This window comes from Nuphar pumila, chromosome 13, assembly GCF_984573655.1.
Source record: "Nuphar pumila chromosome 13, dmNupPumi1.hap1.1, whole genome shotgun sequence".
Classification (NCBI taxonomy): domain Eukaryota; kingdom Viridiplantae; phylum Streptophyta; class Magnoliopsida; order Nymphaeales; family Nymphaeaceae; genus Nuphar; species Nuphar pumila.
Genome location: NC_143261.1, coordinates 11,122,323 through 11,145,022, shown reverse-complemented (window position 1 = coordinate 11,145,022; position 22,700 = coordinate 11,122,323). Strand labels below are relative to the sequence as shown.

The following is a 22,700-nucleotide window of genomic DNA, read 5'->3' as shown; positions in this document are numbered from 1 at the left end:
AGGAGCCTAGACTCTGACCCAGCTGACATTGACTGCATATAGCTTAGGTATGGTTTGGTAGGACCATATTGAGGAGGAACCATTCATGCTCACATAGACTTAAGTCTAACACAACCCTCCTCAATTTAGAATCTGAATGTAAACAATGTATGCTTCTTTAAAGATTTTCAAAATTCTATCTCTCTAAGTTTTAGAGCCTTTTATTTCTTGCATGTGATCATTTTTCCAAACCACCTTACATATCTCTACCTGGTCTTCACGTTGTTGGGCTCTCTTCTAGAACCATAGTTCGGGACAGAGCCTCACAACTTGGCCACTTATTTGGGCTGACGCCCCCTACCACGTACTAAGGGCTATAGTCTGAAATATATCGGTAGGCGCTCAAGGATGTTAGAAAACACAAGCTTAGAACCGGAGTTGAAATTCTATGCCACATACTTCGGGTCTTGACTCGAGTATATCGGCATAACTGGATTAAACAAAGATGATATGAGCCTAGAGTTAGGATTAGGGTCCTACAGCTGTTTTCAAAATGATGCATTTAGAGTCAGCCTCTTAGGGAGTGTTGTGTGCGCATAAATGATTGTGCAGGATGTGATTGTCTGTATTTTATTTACATTCTCTTCATCCTTCTCATATTTAATTTTCCCAAAATATTAGATGATTTTCCAAATAGCCTCATTTTTTAGAATATTTCTCTTATTTCCTCAAAATCCTAGACGATTTTCTTAAAATCCTTTATTTTCCTCAAAAAGTCCAGGGGACTTTCTTTTCCTACCTTTCTTCTGGACCTCGAATTTCCATCTCGTTTCTATCCTACCTGCAAGCTTTCAAAATTTTCATATTTTTCCTAAGTCTAATTCTGAGTTTTCCTCCACCTTTCAGTCTGATGGCATTCAGTCAGCTAGATCCTATCTTTCCTGAAGGTCACATCTACGAGGTGCGACAAGGTCTTCCTGAACACCGAGCCCTCAGTACCGGATCTTTCATTCCCCGGTGGTACTATTTGGGGCTCAAAAGCTTTTCTTGTATGTTCTCGGACCACTTGAGCGAATGTGGATTAGAATTGGCATCAGCAGTCGGAAAGCAGATCATCAACGGTAACCTGATCCATGCAATGGCGGAGCGGTGGAACCCGCGCACTTGTACTTTCTGGTTCCCATGGGGAGAGACGACCCTTTTAATGGATGAATTTTCAGAAATTATGGGATTGTCAGAATCAGTTGGTCAGTCAGGAGATCCATTGAAGCAACAGTTTCTAATTAATGGCAAGGGTTTAGATCCCCGGACGCCCTGGCTCGCCTGACAGACCGCCGATCTTGGCCTTTGGTCCAAATGGACGGAAATGAATATGTCGATCTGCTTGAGTTGTACCGACAATATGGGACATTCATCGAACTCAACTCACTATCAAGAACAGCTAGAGAGAGGATTCAAAATGCGATGGTTCTGTGCACCGTAGGACCGACCTTCTTCCAAATGAACAGAATTACGTGGACATCAGAATAGTCCAGCTCCTAAGAAGATGGGGAAGTCGACAGACCAGCTGTCTCTCCATAACCATGGCAACACTCGCCTTTTTTTACCGAGGGTTGACTTGTTTCACACTCGAAGAGTCCATTTTAGTCGAAGGGTGCACTTACGCGCTTCAGTCGTGGTTTTTCCAGCATGTTCCAGCCTGAGCAAGTTCTTTCAAATACAATGGTCGAGAGCTCCTTCCTGTAGCGCAGTATAGGTCCAGGATCGATGGCATTCAAGAAGAGGAAGTCGTGTGGGACGATTTTAACCGACAGTTATCTCCTCCCAGATATACGTATGCTTATGGAAAGTGATTCAAGTTGCTGGGACCCTTCTTTTGCACCTACTATCAACCAGAGTGATGCGTTCGGCAGTTCTTACAGAGACAACAGTATGTGGAGGCTAGGCTACTATCAGGGATAATGCCAGAATTCGATCTCACATCTGCGCAATGGTTCGGGGCATATCATTCTGCCCGCTACAACTGAGATTCCTTTATTACCCTCAACTTCTTTCCTGGTCCTAAAAAGTCCGCCGACTATTATGAATGGTGGCAAATTGTTTGCCCTCCACCTCTTTGTCAAAATCAATAAAATCATATTTTTCCAATAAAATTTTTTCCTGCTTATCATGGTTTGACGACCTCGCCTAAGTAACAATGTGCATTTTCCATTGTTTATTTCTTTTGCAAAGAATGACAACACAATTGTCGTGATTTCTGGATATTATCGGAAAATTCTGGAAAAACCTACATGGTTGTACTAATCCAATTTCTAGTTTAGAGGGACATTCGAAAGGAGGTGTTGAATTTCTTGTTTTATTCCTTTCATTTTAGCAATGTAAATGTAAAATAAATATTGGAATAAGAGTTACTTTTATGCTTAGACTAGGGCGCATCGCATATAGTTTACCTTTCTGTAATATCCTGATATGTAAATCATGCATTTTCCTTTGATAATCACTATGGATGAACACGAATGGCACGCGCACCAACTCTTAGCGAGTCGATGAACTCGGTGGAGTCCGTATTTATGGCCATAGTCAGAATACGGACGAGACCCAGATTCAGCATCTTCCTATTAGCCACACCAAGCCTACACTATTAGGCTACTTTCAAAAGTCATAGCATATATCCCATTTTTTCAAAATGTTTTGGAATTAAACAAGTTAAATTCCAAACATATTTACGGCAAAATATGTAAAGGATTTACCATGATTTAATTTCAAATTGCACATTTTCCAATGAGTCCCTCAAAGATTTCCTGAATATCTTCATAAAAGTGCATTCATCCATTTAAGTTAGACTGCATCATGAGATTATATGCATTTCTTTTGTTTTTCTCAAGAAAATCCCACTTTAAGAAAATCGATTTCTCAAGGATACCTTGAGATTCCTTAAAATTTCAATCTTCTCCAAGATTTTCAAAAGGATTCTTCATGAATTTCCAAAAGCCAAAATCGATTTTCAAAATCAAAAATTTTTCTCAAAGTCTAACCAGGTCTTTGCCCTGCAGAGAGCATTCCCCGCATTTGATGGTTCAGACAAAGTCAGGAAGAAAGACAACCTCATCTCAACGCATCACATACTCATTAGCTTCAGAAGAAGAGATGGACTCCCAACGTTCAGTCAAAGGCCAACAGGAGGAGGATGGCATAGATTCTCAAATGTATGTCATGTTCCAAAAGATGATGAACAAAATGATGAGTGAGCAGGCCGAAACCAGCTCAGAAAAGAATCCATTCAGACAAAAGGTCCAAGGTCACATGGCCAAGAAACCAGTGGAAACTTCCAAGAAGCATGTTCAGCTAGAAGACATTTCAGATGAAGCAGATTCAGCAGAAGATACTGATGAAGAATACGAGATAACACCAACTTTCCAAAAATTTGTTCAAGAGCAAAGGGTTACACGCAAGCTGAAGAATAAGGTCATAGAAAATCCACTGCAAGCTCAGTTCAAGGAAATGGCAAGAGTAGTCAAGGATCTACAAGCCCGCGACAAGGGCAAGAAAGTCTTCACCAGCGAAGACTTCTACGATGGCTTAGAAGGAGACGATAATCTTGAAAACCTTCCGAGAAAATTCATCAAGTTCGACGGTTCGGGTGACCCCAAAGCACACATCGCCATGTTCTTTGTCGAATGCTCCAAGTTCAAGAGAGACAACAGAGCTTTATTCCTTTGCTTTCCCCGCAGCCTAGAAGAAACCGCTGTAAAATGGTATGCGAAACACATAAACTCCATCGAGTTAAAGGAATTTGATAAGGTAGTGAATTTGTTCATTGAGCGATTTTTGTTCAACACGAAGGCGCTCCCAACATTAAGTCATCTCTGCAGCCTCAGACAGAGAAAAGATGAGAAGGCAACAAAATGAGAGACCCCATATCAGAGAGACACGCATTGTCACTGATCCTCAACAATTTTTCACAGCCTCTGAGAGGTTTAATTTCCACCTCACCATCCAGAACTTTCATCGAGTTGATAGAACGACCCGAATGGCTCGAACTAAGTGTGGAAAACGGAGTCTATGAAGGCTTCACTTTTACCAAGAACAACCACAATAATGAGCAGAAAAAGAAGGCTCATTTCACTTATTCTGCCAACAATAACAACAAGCATAATCATCACAAGGGGCAGAAGAAACACTACTTCTATGGCGTAGGCAATGCAAATACCAAGGGCGATCAGAAAGGAAAACCCGCTCTTCAATACAACAAGCCTCCTCAGCAGGACCAAGGACCAAAACTGCGTGAGAAGACCAAGCATGAAGGGTGAAGTTATGACAGAAAGTTTACTCCCCTTGATCAATCACTTGAGGACGTGCTCGAGTATATGTTATCAAAAGAAATAATCAAGCTGCCTAGGTTGGCTAATCCCCATGTGCCCATGAGAAGGTTGAAGGACCAATTCTGCAAGTTCCATCGAACGGTGGGACACAATACTGAAAATTGTTTTGTACTTAAGAACATCATCCAGGACTACATTGACAAGAATCTCCTAGTGGAAGGAGATGAAGAAGAAAAAATGCACATACTGAAACAGCCTTTTCCTCGAAAAAGGAGAGATGTCGACTCAAAAGTCGTTGATCGCTTTATCCAATGTCTCAATTTTGGACTTAGCCCAAGCTCCCACCAAGCACCAACAAGTACCGGACGACCTGCTAAGCAAAATCAAGTAAAGCCCAGTACAACTCTAGAAGACATGACCCAAATTGTCAATCAGGCCATGACTAATGCACCGATCACTTTTTTAGATGAGGATCTCCCAAAGCCTCACGCATTCCACAATAATGCATTGTACATCGTCGTCCGAACAAGGGAGATGATTGTACCTCATGTACTGTCGATGGAGGTAGTAGCCTCAACATATGTCCTGAGATGACCGCCAAGGCACTTGGCATTAAGGAAGAGGAGTATATTCTGGATCCTATCACTATCTACGGATTTAACAACCACGACCAGAGAAAAGATCTTCCTGGAGGTCTTCATCAATTACTCAGTACATTCAGTCATCTTCCATGTGGTTAATGTACCGCCTACCTACAATCTGCTGCTCGGAAGGATCTGGATCCACAATGCGAATGTAGTACCTTCTAATCTGCACCAATGCATCAAGTGGTCGAAAGACGGAATGATCACAACTGTTTTGGGAGAAGATCCAGAAGAAAGGCTTCTGCAACCTATGATCCCCAGACCCACATTTACTATAGATATCCCTAGGGAGAAAGAAGAAATCCGTCTCGGAAAGAGTCCAGAGATACTGCAAGCATCAGCTCCATTACTGCATACGGTAGCCATGACCCGATGGAGGGGTCCTCAATTTTTCAGAGGTCAGCGCAATTACAGTACTTCCAGAGATCATCCGTTGTTTCCCCAGTTTATGAAAGCTAAGAAAGGATTCGATCTGCTACTGAAACATGGGTACCAACCTTTTAAAGGCTTGGGCAAAAAATGAAGATGGTTGGATTGAACCAGTGATCCCAGAGCATCATCCTCACAGAGCAGGATTGGGCTTCTTCGGAAAAAGATCGCAGAAGAAAACTATTTTCATCAAGGGGGCACATTGAGAACAATATTTGTCATTCTTTTTCTATTCTTTTCCATCAAAATAATGTCTCATTCTATCAAGGTCTTTGATCAATTCAAATTCAATAAAATTTCAAGTTTTCTTTATCTATCTAGATGTCATCTATTTCCTTGCTCTATCTCCTCATTTTTTGTTATCAATCTTTACAATTTCATTTCATTCATGCACCTTTCCAAATGCTATTTGTCTTATGATGGGCAATCTTCCCTGAATAAAGTTTTTTCTCCAATTTTCAGAATGTCATCTCAATCAATTAAGAGGCTCGTTTTCAACCCGAAGGTTTTTCCAAGACCAGCAGTAATTCATTGAATCAAAGCAAGAACAGAAGATGGCAAAGTTGCAAGGCAGTCAGAAGAACTTGCAGAGTTCGATCCATCTCTTCAAGAATTACCAGATTTCGCCTCAGTTCAAAAGCAGGATAAACCGTCAGCTTTGGTCCAAGATCTGACTGAAGATATCAATACCGACAAAGAAGATACTCCTAAGATTCTCAAAATCGGCACCAGTCTAAGTTTGGCAGAGAAAGTGAGGCTCACCAATTTCCTCAAACAGCATGAGGAAGTGTTTGCATGGACCTACGAAGATATGCCTGGACTAGATCCTAGTTAGTCGAGCATCGTCTCATTCTAAAGTCAGACATCAAGTCAGTCAAGCAGAAGTTAAGAAAAATGGATCCTAGGGTGGAACAACAAGTCAATGAAGGTTTTGAAGACCTACTCAAAGCAGGATTCATCCGAGCAATTGACTACCCGGATTGGCTAGCCAATATCGTCGTCGTTCCCAAGAAGAATGGCAAGGTGAGGATTTGCATAGATTTCAGATATCTAAACAAAGCAACTTCGAAGGATGATCTCCTGATTGACAGCACGACAGGGCACGCCATGTTCTCATTCATGGACGGATATTGTTGCTACAATCAGATCAAGTTGGTCGCTCGTGACCAATCCAAGACTTCCTTCACTACGCCATGGGGCACTTTCTGATATATCGTCATGCCATTTAGGCTCAAAAATGTTGGAGCCACATATCAGCGTGCAATGGTCGTCATTTTTCATGACCAGATGCGCAAAATCATTGATGCATATGTTAATGATATCCTCGTGAAGTCTAAAAAGGAAGAAGATCGCATTGAAGCTCTTGATCAAGTTTTCAAGCGGCTCATTCTTTATAAATTAAGACTCAATCCACAAAAATGTGTTTTTGAAGTAGAATCAGGCAAATTGTTAGGCTTTCTGGTTAGCAAGAAGAAGATAGAAGTCGATCCTGCCAAGGCAAAAGCCATCATCAACATGCCACCCTCAACTAATCTCAAAGAGCTGCGTAGCCTTCAAGGATGCATGCAATCAATTCGGCGTTTTATATCCAATTTGGCCATGAGATGCGAGTCTTTTAACCACTTACTCAGAAAATGAGTAAAATTCGAATGGGGAGTAGAGTGTCAGCAATCGTTCGAACGTATCAAGAAATATCTTCTCAATCCTCCTATCTTGAAGCCGCCAGAATTGGGAAAACCTCTTTTACTATATATCTCAGTTAATAAAGTAGCTTGTGGCGGATTTCTGGCGCAATACGAAAAAGGTAGCCTGATTGAGCATGCTATCTATTATGTGAGTAAGACTTTCATCGACTATGAGAAGAAATACTCTCAAATAAAGAAGACCTGCCTAGCCCTGGTCTGGATGCGTCAGAAGTTGAGACACTACTTGCTGACATCTGAAGTTAAGATCCTGTCAAAATTAAATCTTCTCAAGTACATTCTCGAGAAACCATTTCTCAGTGGACGGATTGCCAAATGGCAAGTCCTACTGATGCAATATGACTTGGAATATGTCTCTCAACAATCGATCAAAAGTCAAGCAATTGCAGATCAATTAGCCAACTTTCCTTTAGTAGATAAAGTGAAATTTGAAGATGACCTCCCTGATGAACAAATTTGCAATATTCAGTAATCTCCATTATGGAATTTATTTTTCGATGGTTCCAAAAACATGGCAGGAATAGGCATTGGGATTTTACTAATCACACCCGAAAAGGAAATAATTCCTTTTTCTCACAAGCTCGATTTTCCATGTACTCACAATATGGCCGAGTATGAAGCTCTGATACAAGATTTAAAAATTCTACAAAACTTCAATGTCAAGAAAGTGCACGCTTATGGCGACTCATTGCTCGTTGTCAATCAAGTTCAAGCAGAATGGCAGGTTAAAGATCAAAAGTTGCTTCCTTATCAGAAGATTGTTCTAGCCCTTACTAACAATTTTGAAGAATTTCAGCTATTTCATATCAAAAGAGACTTCAATCAAATAGCTGACAACCTAGCCAATCTGGGCTCCATTATGGCATTCAAAAATGGAGAACCCTGTCGCTCCTTTGAAGTTGGCAGACTTGATCAACCTGCCTTCCTTCGAGCAGAGCAACCAGGTTGAGCAAAAGAAGAAGCCTTGGTATCACAACATCAAAACTCTCATAGAAACTGGAGAATTTCCTCTAGATCTCTCTAAGAAAGAACAGGAAGTAATTCAACGCATGTCTACTTACTAATTCATTCTTGCAAATGTCATCTATCGTCGTGGATTCAGTTCTGAGTATTCCAGATGCACAGACGAAGATGAAGCCCAAGAAGTTGTATGGAAAGCACACGCAGGCATTTGCGGTGGTCACGTCGGCTACCAAACTCTTGTTAAACAGATCATCCGAGCAAGATACTACTGAAAGACTATGTAGCAAGACTGCTACCGATTCGTAAAGAAGTGTGTCTAATGCCAGATGCACGCACCTTTCATCCATGCACCAGCAACATATTTGCAATTTGACGTATCTCCATGGCCATTTTCTATGTGGGCCTTCGACGTCGTAGGTCCCATCACTCCTTCTGCATCAAACGGCCACAAGTATTCCCTTGTTGCAACTAAATACTTCACCAAATGGGTAGAAGTTGTCACTCTTCGTACAGTGAAAGGATGGCACGTGGTCTCATTCATCCACAAAAATATCCTTTATTGCTTTGGTGTACCGCATGACATCGTGTCGGACAATGGTAGTCACTTCAAGAACGAGAGAATAAAGACATTCTGCTCAAAATTCATCATCATTTCTCTGCTCTGTATTATTCTCAAAGAACGGTCAAGCGGAAGCCACCAACAAAATCCTGATTCGGATCTTGGAGCAAACTGTGGAAACAGACCGCGACTCGCATGAAAAGATCCACGATGCACTCTGGGCATACCGAACTACCATTCAGACTCCAACAAATGTTATTCCATCAGAACTTGTCTATGAAACAGAAGTAGTATTGCCCCCTGCATGTTCAGAAACCCACTCTGAAATTTGCATCACTTCTAGAATTACCTCTTGATCAATACCAGCAGCAATGATTGATACAGCTTGATTTGCTCGATGAAAGAAGGCTAAAAGCAGCAGAGCACGCTCAGTCCTGCCGTCAAAGGATAGCCCGGCAGCACGCCAAATCTGTCATAGAAAGGAGATTCAGGGTCAATGATTTAGTACTTTGATCCACAGCTTATCTCAAGCACCGTCCCGGTGGCAAATGGTCGCCAAATTGGGAAGGCCCTTATGTCGTCAAAGAAGCATTACCCCGCAATTCTTATCGGCTCATCAATGTCGATGGGCTGGAATTATAGGATCTCAAAAATGCTCGACATTTGCAAAAATTCTATACTTGAAGCATCTATACTCCCTTTTGTAATTTTCCAATTTCCTTCAATGATGATCAAATTTCCCTTTCCCAGTTACACTGGAGCATTTTAAATTTTTATCTCTATCCAAAAATGTCCTGTATGCAGGCAGGATAAATAAATCTTTCATTTTACACACAGGTGCATCCATGCACATTAATCTGCATTCATTTGTATTTATTCATATTCATTTGCATTCAAGTAGATTGATCAAAGTTAACTTGCCCGCTCAGGATAAAAGATAATTCTGAGATCCCGACAATCAGTCCCATCACGATTCTCAAAAATCGTGAAAGTGTCAGTCAGTCATCAGCATTGGCACATTTTCAAAATTCAATGCTTGTACTGGTACATTTCCAAAATCTAGCGCTCATGCTGGTATGTCTGTGAAATCCAGTACTCGTACTGGTACTTTCTCAAAATCTAACCCTCGTGTTAGTGTCCCATCAGTCGCATTAGTCGATCTTTTAGGTTCAGTCTTCGTACGAACCTCTCATCAAAATTCAATTCTCAATTTCGACCTTCGGGTCACTCTATTTCCAATCTTGACCTCTGGGTTCATCAAACTCCAATTTCGACCTTCGGGTCACTCAATTTCCAAATTTTTGACCTGCGGGTCATCCAATCCAATTTCGACCTTAGGGTCAACAAATTTCGACCTTCGAGTCAATCATTTTCGATCTTCGAATAACCTAATTTCGACCTTCGGGTCATTCAATTTCCAATTTCCAATTTCCAATTTCCAATTTCCAATTTCAAACCTTCGGGTATCAATTCTATCTCAATCATTTTAGAGCTGCGGGTCACACTTGTCAATCATGGTCATGCATGGTTTGATCTTTGCATCAAATTCATTACGCCAATTGGCTCAATATCCAATTTCAATCATTTTCTCTTACTAGAGACCCTTTTTACAGGTAGAGTTCAAGGGAGCTCGTTTTTTTTTGCATGCTATCATTCTTTGTTCACATAGCCCCTTTTCAGAGAGAGTTGAAGGGACTTGTGTCTTTGTGAACCATTTGCAAAACAATCTTCCAATTTCACACAAGAAACCCTTTTTACAGGGAGAGACTCGACGGAGGCTCGCTTTCCTTGTGCCCCCCCCCAATTTTCATACTAGGTCATTTCGTCATGTAGAACCCTCCTTTCAGAGAGAGTGTGATGGACTCGCTCCTTCAAGACCCATTTACTGACCTCACTACTATCGGCCCCCTTTCCATAAGAGAAGCCTAATGTTAGGGAGCTCTGACGAGAGCTTAAGTTCTCTTTGAAAGTTCGTTTTGCAAACACCTCCTCTTCAGAGAAGAGGAGTATTTCCCATTTTCCATTCAAGTAAGAGCTAAGCCTGAGTCTCTCCTTTGGGGAAAGGAGAGGAGAATTTTTGTCACGGATGTGTTAAGTCAGACTTTAAATGCCCTCTTTCACCGAAAGATTTCAAGAACTTTTGTCAATTTATTATCAAATACTTTTTTATTTCAAAAACTTTATTGCACAGATTAACTTTAGTATCCCTTTCAAAAAGGTAAAGCTTTTGCAAAAAAGAGATCCTAAGTTCAAATTCTTTCTATTGGCCAACCAAAGGGATCAAGAATAAATCCTCAATATGGCCGGCAAAGAAAATTCAATATTGCCGCAAAGCCATAAGTGATTGATATTGATCGTAGCTATGGCACATCTTTAAAGACCATTCTTGTAAAAATGAGACAGTGAAAATATCATGCGCGATAAAAAGAATCAACTCAATTCGCATATCTCCCCAATCACTTGAATATCCGAAGTTGCAATTAAATAACTGCAAAAGGGATCTCTTAACCATCGTCAAGTTGAAGACTGGTAGATGAGGTAGATCCCTGGGGCCAAAGAAGACTTGGATCATCTCCAAGATGAAGGAGTTTGTAACAGATCCTTCCAGGGAAAGTTCAGAGCACCATCAAATTGAAGGCGGGTGCGATGAACCTCCCGACAATCCCTAAAAGATATTTGAATTCCGCTATCATCAAGAGATCTGCAACGAATGAGCTAATACCATCAGTATATGTCCTGAAACAAAGAAGACTCAGAACATCTCCAAGTTTAGGGAGTTTGTGACGTACCCTTCCCAAAATGAAGAATGATGTAATAAGCTTCTCCCCAAAAACCCAAGAGAGTTCAATAAAGTGCAAAAAGATGATCTGGAACAGCTAAATACATTGGGGAGTCAGATCCAGAACAGCCAAAATTTGCAAAACCACCATCTTGGATCCTACCCATTTGCATCCCTAAGTAGAGTGACAAAAATTAAAAATGTAAAGATTAAAAATTTGTCGAAAGAACAAATGAGAGGGCTGAGAGGAAAGGCCTATAGTTTCACAGAAAATCAAAGACTGTTGGAAAACAGCTTGGTTTAGCCGGGATAACAAGCTTAATTTGCTTTTTGCAGGGGGACTATTTTTCCAACACTAAATTTTCAGGCCTTGGAGATCATTAGCATTAAGCTCTTCAGTTGGCAAGGAGACGTAGTGGTTCGCATTAGTCGATCTTTTAGGTTCAGTCTTCGTACGAACCTCTCATCAAAATTCAATTCTCAATTTCGACCTTCGGGTCACTCTATTTCCAATCTTGACCTCTGGGTTCATCAAACTCCAATTTCGACCTTCGGGTCACTCAATTTCCAAATTTTTGACCTGCGGGTCATCCAATCCAATTTCGACCTTAGGGTCAACAAATTTCGACCTTCGAGTCAATCATTTTCGATCTTCGAATAACCTAATTTCGACCTTCGGGTCATTCAATTTCCAATTTCCAATTTCCAATTTCCAATTTCCAATTTCCAATTTCAAACCTTCGGGTATCAATTCTATCTCAATCATTTTAGAGCTGCGGGTCACACTTGTCAATCATGGTCATGCATGGTTTGATCTTTGCATCAAATTCATTACGCCAATTGGCTCAATATCCAATTTCAATCATTTTCTCTTACTAGAGACCCTTTTTACAGGTAGAGTTCAAGGGAGCTCGTTTTTTTTGCATGCTATCATTCTTTGTTCACATAGCCCATTTTCAGAGAGAGTTGAAGGGACTCGTGTCTTTGTGAACCATTTGCAAAACAATCTTCCAATTTCACACAAGGAACCCTTTTTACAGGGAGAGACTCGACGGAGGCTCGCTTTCCTTGTGCCCCCCCCCAATTTTCATACTAGGTCATTTCGTCATGTAGAACCCTCCTTTCAGAGAGAGTGTGATGGACTCGCTCCTTCAAGACCCATTTACTGACCTCACTACTATCGGCCCCCTTTCCATAAGAGAAGCCTAATGTTAGGGAGCTCTGACGAGAGCTTAAGTTCTCTTTGAAAGTTCGTTTTGCAAACACCTCCTCTTCAGAGAAGAGTATTTCCCATTTTGCATTCAAGTAAGAGCTAAGCCTGAGTCTCTCCTTTGGGGAAAGGAGAGGAGAATTTTTGTCACGGATGTGTTAAGTCAGACTTTAAATGCCCTCTTTCACCGAAAGATTTCAAGAACTTTTGTCAATTTATTATCAAATACTTTTTTATTTCAAAAACTTTATTGCACAGATTAACTTTAGTATCCCTTTCAAAAAGGTAAAGCTTTTGCAAAAAAGAGATCCTAAGTTCAAATTCTTTCTATTGGCCAACCAAAGGGATCAAGAATAAATCCTCAATATGGCCGGCAAAGAAAATTCAATATTGCCGCAAAGCCATAAGTGATTGATATTGATCGTAGCTATGGCACATCTTTAAAGACCATTCTTGTAAAAATGAGACAGTGAAAATATCATGCGCGATAAAAAGAATCAACTCAATTCGCATATCTCCCCAATCACTTGAATATCCGAAGTTGCAATTAAATAACTGCAAAAGGGATCTCTTAACCATCGTCAAGTTGAAGACTGGTAGATGAGGTAGATCCCTGGGGCCAAAGAAGACTTGGATCATCTCCAAGATGAAGGAGTTTGTAACAGATCCTTCCAGGGAAAGTTCAGAGCACCATCAAATTGAAGGCGGATGCGATGAACCTACCGACAATCCCTAAAAGATATTTGAATTCCGCTATCATCAAGAGATCTGCAACGAATGAGCTAATACCATCAGTATATGTCCTGAAACAAAGAAGACTCAGAACATCTCCAAGTTGAGGGAGTTTGTGACGTACCCTTCCCAAAATGAAGAATGATGTAATAAGCTTCTCCCCAAAAACCCAAGAGAGTTCAATAAAGTGCAAAAAGATGATCATGAGAAAGCCCCAAGATATCAAACTGCCAATTCTGCCAAGAATTTTATTCGATTTTGTGAAATTCTACTATCAATAGTCTTTCACCATTTGTTTTCACAACGTTAAATCTTTCGTTGTTCATATCAAGGAAATTGATAGCTTCCTTGAAGAAAGTCAATCGCAAGCAATTTGAATCTGAATCTTGATTCTACGAAGTTAACCTGATTGGAGGTAATACTTTAGGTAGAAAAAAGAAAATATTTTTGCACAAATGTGCATCATTTTCAATTACTTTGAATCGACAATAATTCTCAATATTTTGACAACATTTTCTAGCTGTCTCGGCAGAAAGCGAGAGCTCGATGTTCGGTCTAACGCATTCTGACACCATTTCAATCCCTCTTTAGGACTTGATTATAGGAGTTTTCAAGATTCCTTCCCTTATTTTTATAATCTAAGCACACGAGCTCTCAGATTCGCACACTTCCATGTGTTCCCCACTGTCCCGCCATAGACAGTCCCATTTCAGTTCGAGGTCGAACCAACAATCATTCTCCAGTAAAAGGCCACCAAATTCAAAAGCTGATTTAGTCTCAGCAATGAGGAGCCCAAGATCAATCCCTTTTCAAGCTTTAGGGACCCTCATTCTCTTCCTTTTGCAGAACCCCTATCGGACTTATTGTGCGAAATTTGAAGGTTTCATCATGGTCTCTTCTTTCGAGAATTCCATTCATTTCCGCCCGATCAGGTTAAGGATACAAACCTGAGCCTCATTTTGATGAGGGACTTCATTTCTGCCCGATCAGATCAAGGGTACAAAACTGAGTCTCATTTTGATAAGGTATTCCATTTCCAGATCAGATTAAGGGTCAAACCTGAGCTTCGTTCCATACAAGGTATTTTCATCTCATCCAGGTTAAGGGCAAAAACCTGAACTTTACTCTCGCAAAGTGAATCTTTCTTCTTCATTCTCCATTCCATAACTATCATCTTCATCAGGGTCAATTTCCTGATACCCAGTCAGATCCTTCTAACTGGGACATTTTATATAGCCCAAATTTGGTGTATTTTTCTTTGTCACTAAGCTCGGCTTTCAACCGGCTTAGTAGCAAAGAGGGGCATCTGTAAACTGTTAAAATAATACCTATATTTATATATATATATAAATATAGTTCTCATTCACTACTCGATAAGGGGTAGTTTTGTAATCTCGCCCAATAGGGGCATTTTAGACTTTTCCCTTTTCTTCTTTTTTTCCTTTTTCTTTTTCTATTTTTTCCTTTTTCTTTTTTGTCTTTTTTTTATTTCTTTTTGTGCATTTAATGCACAGCCATTGGGGGGCCCAACAAAGAGTCGTTGGGCCCCCAACGGTCACAATTGTGACCGTTGGGAGCCCAACGACTCCTTGTTGGGACTCCCAATGGTCCCTCTCTCTTGCTTTTCTCTAACTCTCCCTCACTCCTCTCTTGCCTATAAATAAGTGGGGTCTCCCCCTTTGTAATGTGTGGCTTCTTCAAGCCCTTTTGTGCATTTATAAGATTTTATGCTTTCTAGCCATTATTGGCTTTTGTGTATGTCCTCTTTTGGACTTGTTCTTTGATTTCTGTGTGTGAATGTCCATTGTAGGACATACATTTCTTTTCCGCATATTTCATTACATGGTATCAGAGCCTTGGTTGTGCTCTTGATTCATATTGCTAGTTGTCTTGTTTTATCTCTCTTTGTTTGTCCTCCATTCTTGATTATATAATGGAAGGAGAACAAAAGATTGATCTCTCCTTCAAGCTCAATGGTACTAACTACATGATGTGGGCCGCCGCCATGGAGAACAACCTCAAAGGTAAAAAGCTTTGGGGATACGTTATGGGCACCATTAGGGAACCTCAACTTCAACTCACGAAAATTGATGGTGATCAAGAAAAAGCTCTAGAAGGAAATGCTCGCATGAAAGCTATTGAAGATCACCAATCCAAGGTAGAAGATTGGGAAAGTAAGCATGCAAAAATTCTTGCATGGTTCATGAACAACGTGGAGTTAAAGATTTGCGCCAACATTGCTAAATTCCGCCTAGCAAATGAAGCATGGTTCTTTATGAAAGGTATGTATACCCAAAAAGACCTTGCTCGTCAATTCTTCATCCAAGAAAAAATTTGTACCATTAAGCAAGGTGAAATGAGTGTAAGAGATTACTATAGCACTCTTGGCCCTTTGTGGGATGAGCTATCCCTTCTTGAACCCAAATGGGTATCAAGTGAAGATGTTGAAATGAGGAGAGAACAAATGGAGAAAGAACACTTTTTCCAATTTTTACATGGGCTTAGGCCCGAATATGAACAAGTTAGGTCCTCCCTCCTTCATAGATCCAAACCACTTCCTTTGGAAGATGCCATAGCCGAAATATGCCAAGAAGAAACACGTCTTGGCATGATTAAAGGAGGAGATGAAGTTCTTGCCGTGTCTAAACCCGGCAACCATATGAAAGCATATAAGCCTCCACACTTTGGGAGGCAAAATAAGTATAATGGCAATTATAGGAAAGCCATTTGCCATCATTGTCAAGAACCGGGTCATATAAGACCTAATTGTCCAAAGATAAATGAACCTCCAAAAGGTAAAGTTGCTATTATTGAAGAAATCCCACAAAAGGAGGAGACAATGAAAGGGAAAGAGTCCTTCTCCCTTGCTCAACTATCCGAAGCACTACAAATTCTACTCAAGTCGCCATCAACTTCGGGAGCCGCCATTGCCTCTTCTTCTCCTCCAGGTACGCCTTCTTGGATCCTTGACTCTGGAGCATCTTTTCATATGACCCCTATTGAAAATGGACTATCCAATGTATGTAGAAACTCCAAAAATTCCTTTGTTTCCACCGCCGATGGTACCTCTTTACAAGTTAAAAGTTTTGGAACCTTAGATTTTTCAAAAGATTTTTTTGTGCCAAATGTAAGAGTAGTACCTCAACTTAATTTAAATCTTTTATCGGTCTCCCAAATATGTGATCATGGATGTGAAATCTCCTTCTCAACCAAGGATTGTTCTATACAGGATCTCCAGTCCGGGAAGCGGATTGGGCAAGGCCATAGGAGGGGAGATCTCTACTACATGACCCACTTGAAACTTCCTACTAACTCATTTTGTAATCATGTCCAAGATAAAAATATAGAAACTTGGCATCAAAGACTTGGACATCCAAGCTTCTCAAAAATGTACTCCTTTCCCTTTGGAAAGAAATTTTGTAATGAGAAACATTTTGTTTGCAAGAGTTGTATTTTTGGAAAAATGAAATCCACCCCATTTCCAAAAAGAACATTTGTGTCAAAAAGACCCTTTGAATTAGTTCATTCGGATGTTTGGGGTCCTTCTCCGGTCATATCAAAAGGAGGATGCTCATATTATGTTACTTTCATTGATGATTTCACTCGATATGTATGGATCTATTTTCTCAATTTAAAATCCGAAGTTTTTAACTTCTTTAAAAAATTTCATATGATTGTCAAAAAACAATTTTCAACTAATATCTTCATTCTTCGATCCGACTCCGGTGGAGAATATCTATCAAATGAATTTCAAGAATATTTGGAAACCAATGGAATTTGTCATCAAAGGTCATGTCCTAGGACTCCCCAACAAAACGGTCTAGCCGAAAGAAAGCATAGACACATCTTGGAAACCACTAGGACTCTTCTTATTTCCAAAGAAATTCCAAAATGCTATTGGGCCGAAGCCGCCTTAACCTCCACTTATTTGATAAATAGAATGATATCCTCATCCCTACAAAATATATCTCCATATGAAAAACTTTTTGAAAGAACACCCGATTTTAATAGATTAAGAATTTTTGGGTGTAAGTGCTTTGTCCTTACACATAAAAGAGATAAGTTATCTCCCAAGGCTATCGAATGTGTGTTCTTAGGATACGGAGAAAATCAAAAGGGTTTTAGGTGCTTCGATCCCAAAAGCAACAAACTATATGTATCAAAAGATGTTACATTTTTAGAAAATGAGAACGGTTTTGAAAAACATAAAGATATTGATGAAAGCGAATATGCTTTCTTATTTGATCTTCTCTCTCAAGAAGATGTGATTCCTCACGAAGAGGATGTTCCTAATGATTTAGAGGATACTCCTCTTAGTAATGTTGAAAATGCAAGTAATGATGTTGAAAATAGGTCCATTCAAACCTATGCTAGGCGTGGTCAAGAAACTCCTATTAGCGCTTTAGAAAAATATTCTCAAAATTCCAACATAGAAGAAACCTCTTTAAGGAGATCTAGCCGGATCTCCAATCCTCCTAATAGGTTTGTTTCCTATGAGTCCCTAACACCTAAATATAGGGCATGCCTAATTGCATTACACTCTTATCATGAACCGTCACACTATAATGAAGCCAAAAACATTCCTCAATGGGTTGAAGCCATGAAACTTGAACTTAGTGCCCTTGAAAAGGCTAAAACTTGGGAAATAACCTCATTACCCACTGGAAAGAAGTCTATTGGATGTAGATGGGTCTTCAAAATTAAAACTAAAAGTGATGGGTCATTAGAACGTTATAAAGCTAGGTTGGTAGCCAAAGGATATGCTCAAGAGTACGGAATAGACTATGAAGAAACCTTTGCTCCCGTAGCTAGAATGACTAGTGTTAGGACTCTTATTGCGGTTGCATCCGTTAAAAAATGACCTATCTATCAATTGGATGTTAAGAACGCATTTCTTAATGGCGAACTAAGTGAAGAGGTCTATATGAATCCTCCACCAGGAGTATCCATTGGTGAAAACAAAATTCTTAAACTAAAAAAGGCACTATATGGGTTAAAACAAGCTCCGAAAGCTTGGCATGACAGATTTAGTACTGTAGTGACTAGCTTAAATTTTCGTTCATGTTATACTGACACTGCGTTATTTGTGAAAAGTGCAGGATCCTCTGTAGTTATTCTACTACTATATGTTGATGATATGATCATCACTGGAAGTGATGAGCAAGGAATCCATGATATTAAAAAAAATTTAAAAGAAAATTTTGACATGTCTGACCTTGGTTTCTTAAGATATTTTCTAGGTATTGAAGTTGCATATTCACCTCGAGGGTACATCCTCTCTCAGATGAAACTTGCTGCTGACATCTGTGCCAAGTCTGGAATTTCGGATGATAAGAAGACAGAAACCCCTGAGGTTATCAATGCAAAGCTGAGACTGGAAGATGGGACACTTCTTGAGAATCCTACTCCCTACCGTCAACTCGTTGGGTCTCTGACATACTTATCCATCACTCGGCCAGACATAGCTCATGCAGTTCACTCCGTCAGTCAGTTTCAACATGCACCTACAACTGTGCACATGAGTGCAGTCTTAAGAATTGTCAGATATATTAAAAACACCATAACTAAGGGAGTTTTTCTTTCCTCTTCATCATCCCTTGATTTAATTGCTTATACAGATGCTGATTGGGGAGGAAATCCCAATGATAGAGTCTCAACCACTGGTTTTTGTGTTTTCCTAGGTGACTCTATGATTTCTTGGAGATGCAAGAAGCAGCATAAAGTATCATTGTCCTCAACTGAAGCGGAATATCGTGCAATGGCCACTACAACCATGGAGCTTGTGTGGCTTAGAAGTCTCCTCTGTGATATGGGCATCGTCATCTCAATTCCTTCGAAGATGTGTTGCGATAACAAGAGTGCTATCTATATTGCCAGCAACCACACCTTCCATGAGCGTACTAAACACATTGAGATGGATTGCCACTATGTTCGAGATGAATACCTAAAAGGAACCATAGCATTGCCCTATGTCACATCCGAGTACCAGTTGGCGGACTTTTTCACCAAAGCTCTTGCTGCTCCTCGTTTTATGTTTCTTCTCAATAAGCTTTCCGTTGTATCCCCGTAAAGCTTGAGGGAGGGTGTTAAAATATATGTAATACCTATATTTTTTTTTATATATATATATATATATATATAAATATAGTTCTCATTCACTACCCGATAAGGAGTAGTTTTGTAATCTCGCCCAATAGGGGCATTTTAGACTTTTTCCTTTTCTTCTTTTTTTCCTTTTTCTTTTTCTATTTTTTCCTTTTTCTTTTTTGTCTTTTTTTTTTTCTTTTTGTGCATTTAATGCACAGCCATTGGGGGGCCCAACAAAGAGTCGTTGGGCCCCCAACGGTCACAATTGTGACCGTTGGGAGCCCAACGACTCCTTGTTGGGACTCCCAATGGTCCCTCTCTCTTGCTTTTCTCTAACTCTCCCTCACTCCTCTCTTGCCTATAAATAAGTGGGGTCTCCCCCTTTGTAATGTGTGGCTTCTTCAAGCCCTTTTGTGCATTTATAAGATTTTATGCTTTTTAGCCATTATTGGCTTTTGTGTATGTCCTCTTTTGGACTTGTTCTTTGATTTCTATGTGTGAATGTCCATTGTAGGACATACATTTCTTTTCCGCATATTTCATTACACACCCCAAATTTTCACTCACCTCCCTGACACTTCCACACAGTCATCACAACTAGTCCTCTGAGATCTTCAAAGGGCAAAATCGACAATTTCTGAGCCTGGACCCTGCAAAAGTCCAAATTTTATCTACAAATTCTCAAAAATTTCATATTCTGGCTCAAACCTTCACTTTCAATCGCGAATTTGCAAAGTCTTACTCTTAACAGGAGACTGGAATCTCCAATCACTTGGTCAGAATTACATTTCCAGAGACATGTCATTGCATAACATCGCACCACATTTCCCGCTATTTTCAAAACAGATGAGAGTTTTTCAAAACCATTTTCAAACTTTGGTCGAGTTTGACTCGCGGAATGGTTCCCCTCTCTCCCTCAAGGAAGGAAAAAATTTTGCGACAACAACATTGTCCCAATATCCAGATAAATATTTTATTCTTTAATCCCAGTAACAATTAGAATATAAAAAGTCTTTGACATTGTTCAGATTGAACCAGTTCATCATGACATCAAACTATAGCAATAAAATAAAAAAGAAAAACAAGAAGCCAAGATTTATAACTTGGACCAAGAGGGGAGAGGAGGAAATGAGAAAGAAAAAAAGAGAAAGGAAAAAGGAAAAGGGGAGAAAAGGATGTCGAGATGCTTTCTTAGAGAGACAAACTTTATAGGAGAAACTGACAAATAAAGGATTCAAAAAACAGAGCCATTACCCGGTTGGACAGAGAACTAGCATAAGACCTGTCTGTTACAGAATATGGAAAGAAAAAAGAAAATCAAAAGCAGAATAACCACGGATGGCAAACTGACTAACAAGAAATAAAGTAACACAACAGGTTATAAGCACATCCCACTGGCAAAAGAGGATACCTCAGTACCACAAAAAAATTAAAACTTTAAGAAAAATTTTAACAGAAAATTGCATTTTCCAATACTTAAAAAGGTTTAGGATTCATACAGAGAGGCAACATGTTGCACAAGAAAATCTAAAGTAAAAAATTGTAATAGATGCTTCTTTTAAGAGAAAAAAGTTAAGTAATCATTTGGCATCTAATGGTTATCTCATAAGAAAAAGATAAAGTAGAATAAAATGCAAAAGGATGATGCTGTGACCATAGGATCATGAGTTGCATTGTAACCTCAAAAGTGATCTAGAAAAAGGTTCCCAGCATCACAGAATTTGCATGCACATAGAAAAAAAAGTGTGTGAACTAGAAACTTCGTAACAAATATCTACTTAACCATCCATAATGGGCTGCGAAATTTTGTTGAGGTCCAGCATATGGATTGCACTAACAATAGTAAATAAGCAGGCAGCAAGATAGGATATAATGACTTACTATCATCTCTGATAAGGGCATCTTAATCTTGGTAAGCATTATTTCACAATTATTTGCTCTTCGCATGTCAACCTGGGGAACAGAATCATAGAAGACATAATTTGTCAAAGTGAGTAGCACATAGGACTAAAATACAGCACCAAATCTGAAAATTACAATAGGAAGGCAAAAAATTTACTTCTTTCGTATTTGCTAACACATAACAATTAGGAAATGTCTACTGTTAGAATACTCATAACTATATCATCAATTAAGAAATGTCTATTTATTAAATGGATGTAAAAAATGTCTTTCTCAATGAAAATCTTAATGAAAAAGTTTATATGGAACCTCCTCCAGGATTAGAATTGACACATGGAAAGGTCCTTCACTTGCACAAGGCCTTGTATGGACTGAAACAAGCTCCTAAGTTCTGGTATGATCTGATACAGACTCAGAGCTGCACACTTGAATCGAAGGCCCAATTACGAAAGGGCTGGCAATGGAAGGAGAGGGATTTGCGTGAGAGAGGGGAAGGGAGAGAGAGTGTGGGGCACGAGAGGGAAAGATAGAGAGAGTGTGTGGGGCGAGAGAGGGAAAGATAGAGAGAGAGTGTGGGGCGTGAGAGGAAGAGATGAAGGGGAGATCCTCTTAGGTAGAGTCCTAAGAAGCCGATTATTTATTCTTGGAAGAAGACCAATCTTACCAGGAGAGGTAAGCTAAAAGAGTTCTCAATATTCAAATAAAAACTCAACTTACAATTAACAAAGTTTAAATAGAAAAGTAAGCAAAAAAGTAGGAAAAGTAGCACAAAGGAAGAGATAAGTTGGATGTTCCTATCAAAGGAGGATTTTCCTCCACACTCTTCCCATATTGCCCTTCAGGTGCTGCCAAACCCACAAATGGACAGATATGCCCCCTCAGAATCCGATATTTGACTGAAAGACTGTCTCTTCTGCCCCTACATCTTTTCTGAATCGCCTGCCTTCGTCCTTTTATTTGAATATAACTGGACTATCCATTATCCTAACCCATTCTCACTTACACCCATATGGATCAGCAGACTCATTCATGTAACAGGGATGTCCAGATCCAAAACACCTAAGCTAACTGGGTCGGGATACTATCATGATCATTTTAGTAGTGTTGTGATGGTTCAATTAGGTTTTAAAATCATGTTATACTGACACAACTTTGTTTGTTAAGTCCTCTGGTGCAAGTATGGTGATTCTACTACTCTATTTTGATGACATGATCATCACAGGTGGTGACAAGCAGGGAGTTGGTCGTATTAAGGATATCCTTAAAGCTAACTTTGATATGACAGATCTTGGTTTTATTCATTATTTTATTGATATAGAAGTAGCATACATATTCACCTCGTGGTTATCTTGTGTCAGAGACTAAATACGCAACTGAGATAATAGTTCGAT

General features: G+C 39.7%; 1 protein-coding gene across 2 annotated transcripts in view; it reads right to left on the bottom strand.

Annotated features, from left to right (window-relative positions):
* The window catches only part of LOC149817744 (formin-like protein 3), a 68,268-nt gene that overhangs the window by 32,470 nt on the left and 13,098 nt on the right, over positions 1-22,700 (bottom strand). For both annotated transcript variants that reach the window (XM_089984332.1, XM_089984333.1), the window contains exon 7: positions 21,289-21,360. In XM_089984332.1, the coding sequence (XP_089840458.1) occupies positions 21,289-21,360 (72 nt within the window). The remainder of the gene's footprint in view (positions 1-21,288; positions 21,361-22,700) is intronic.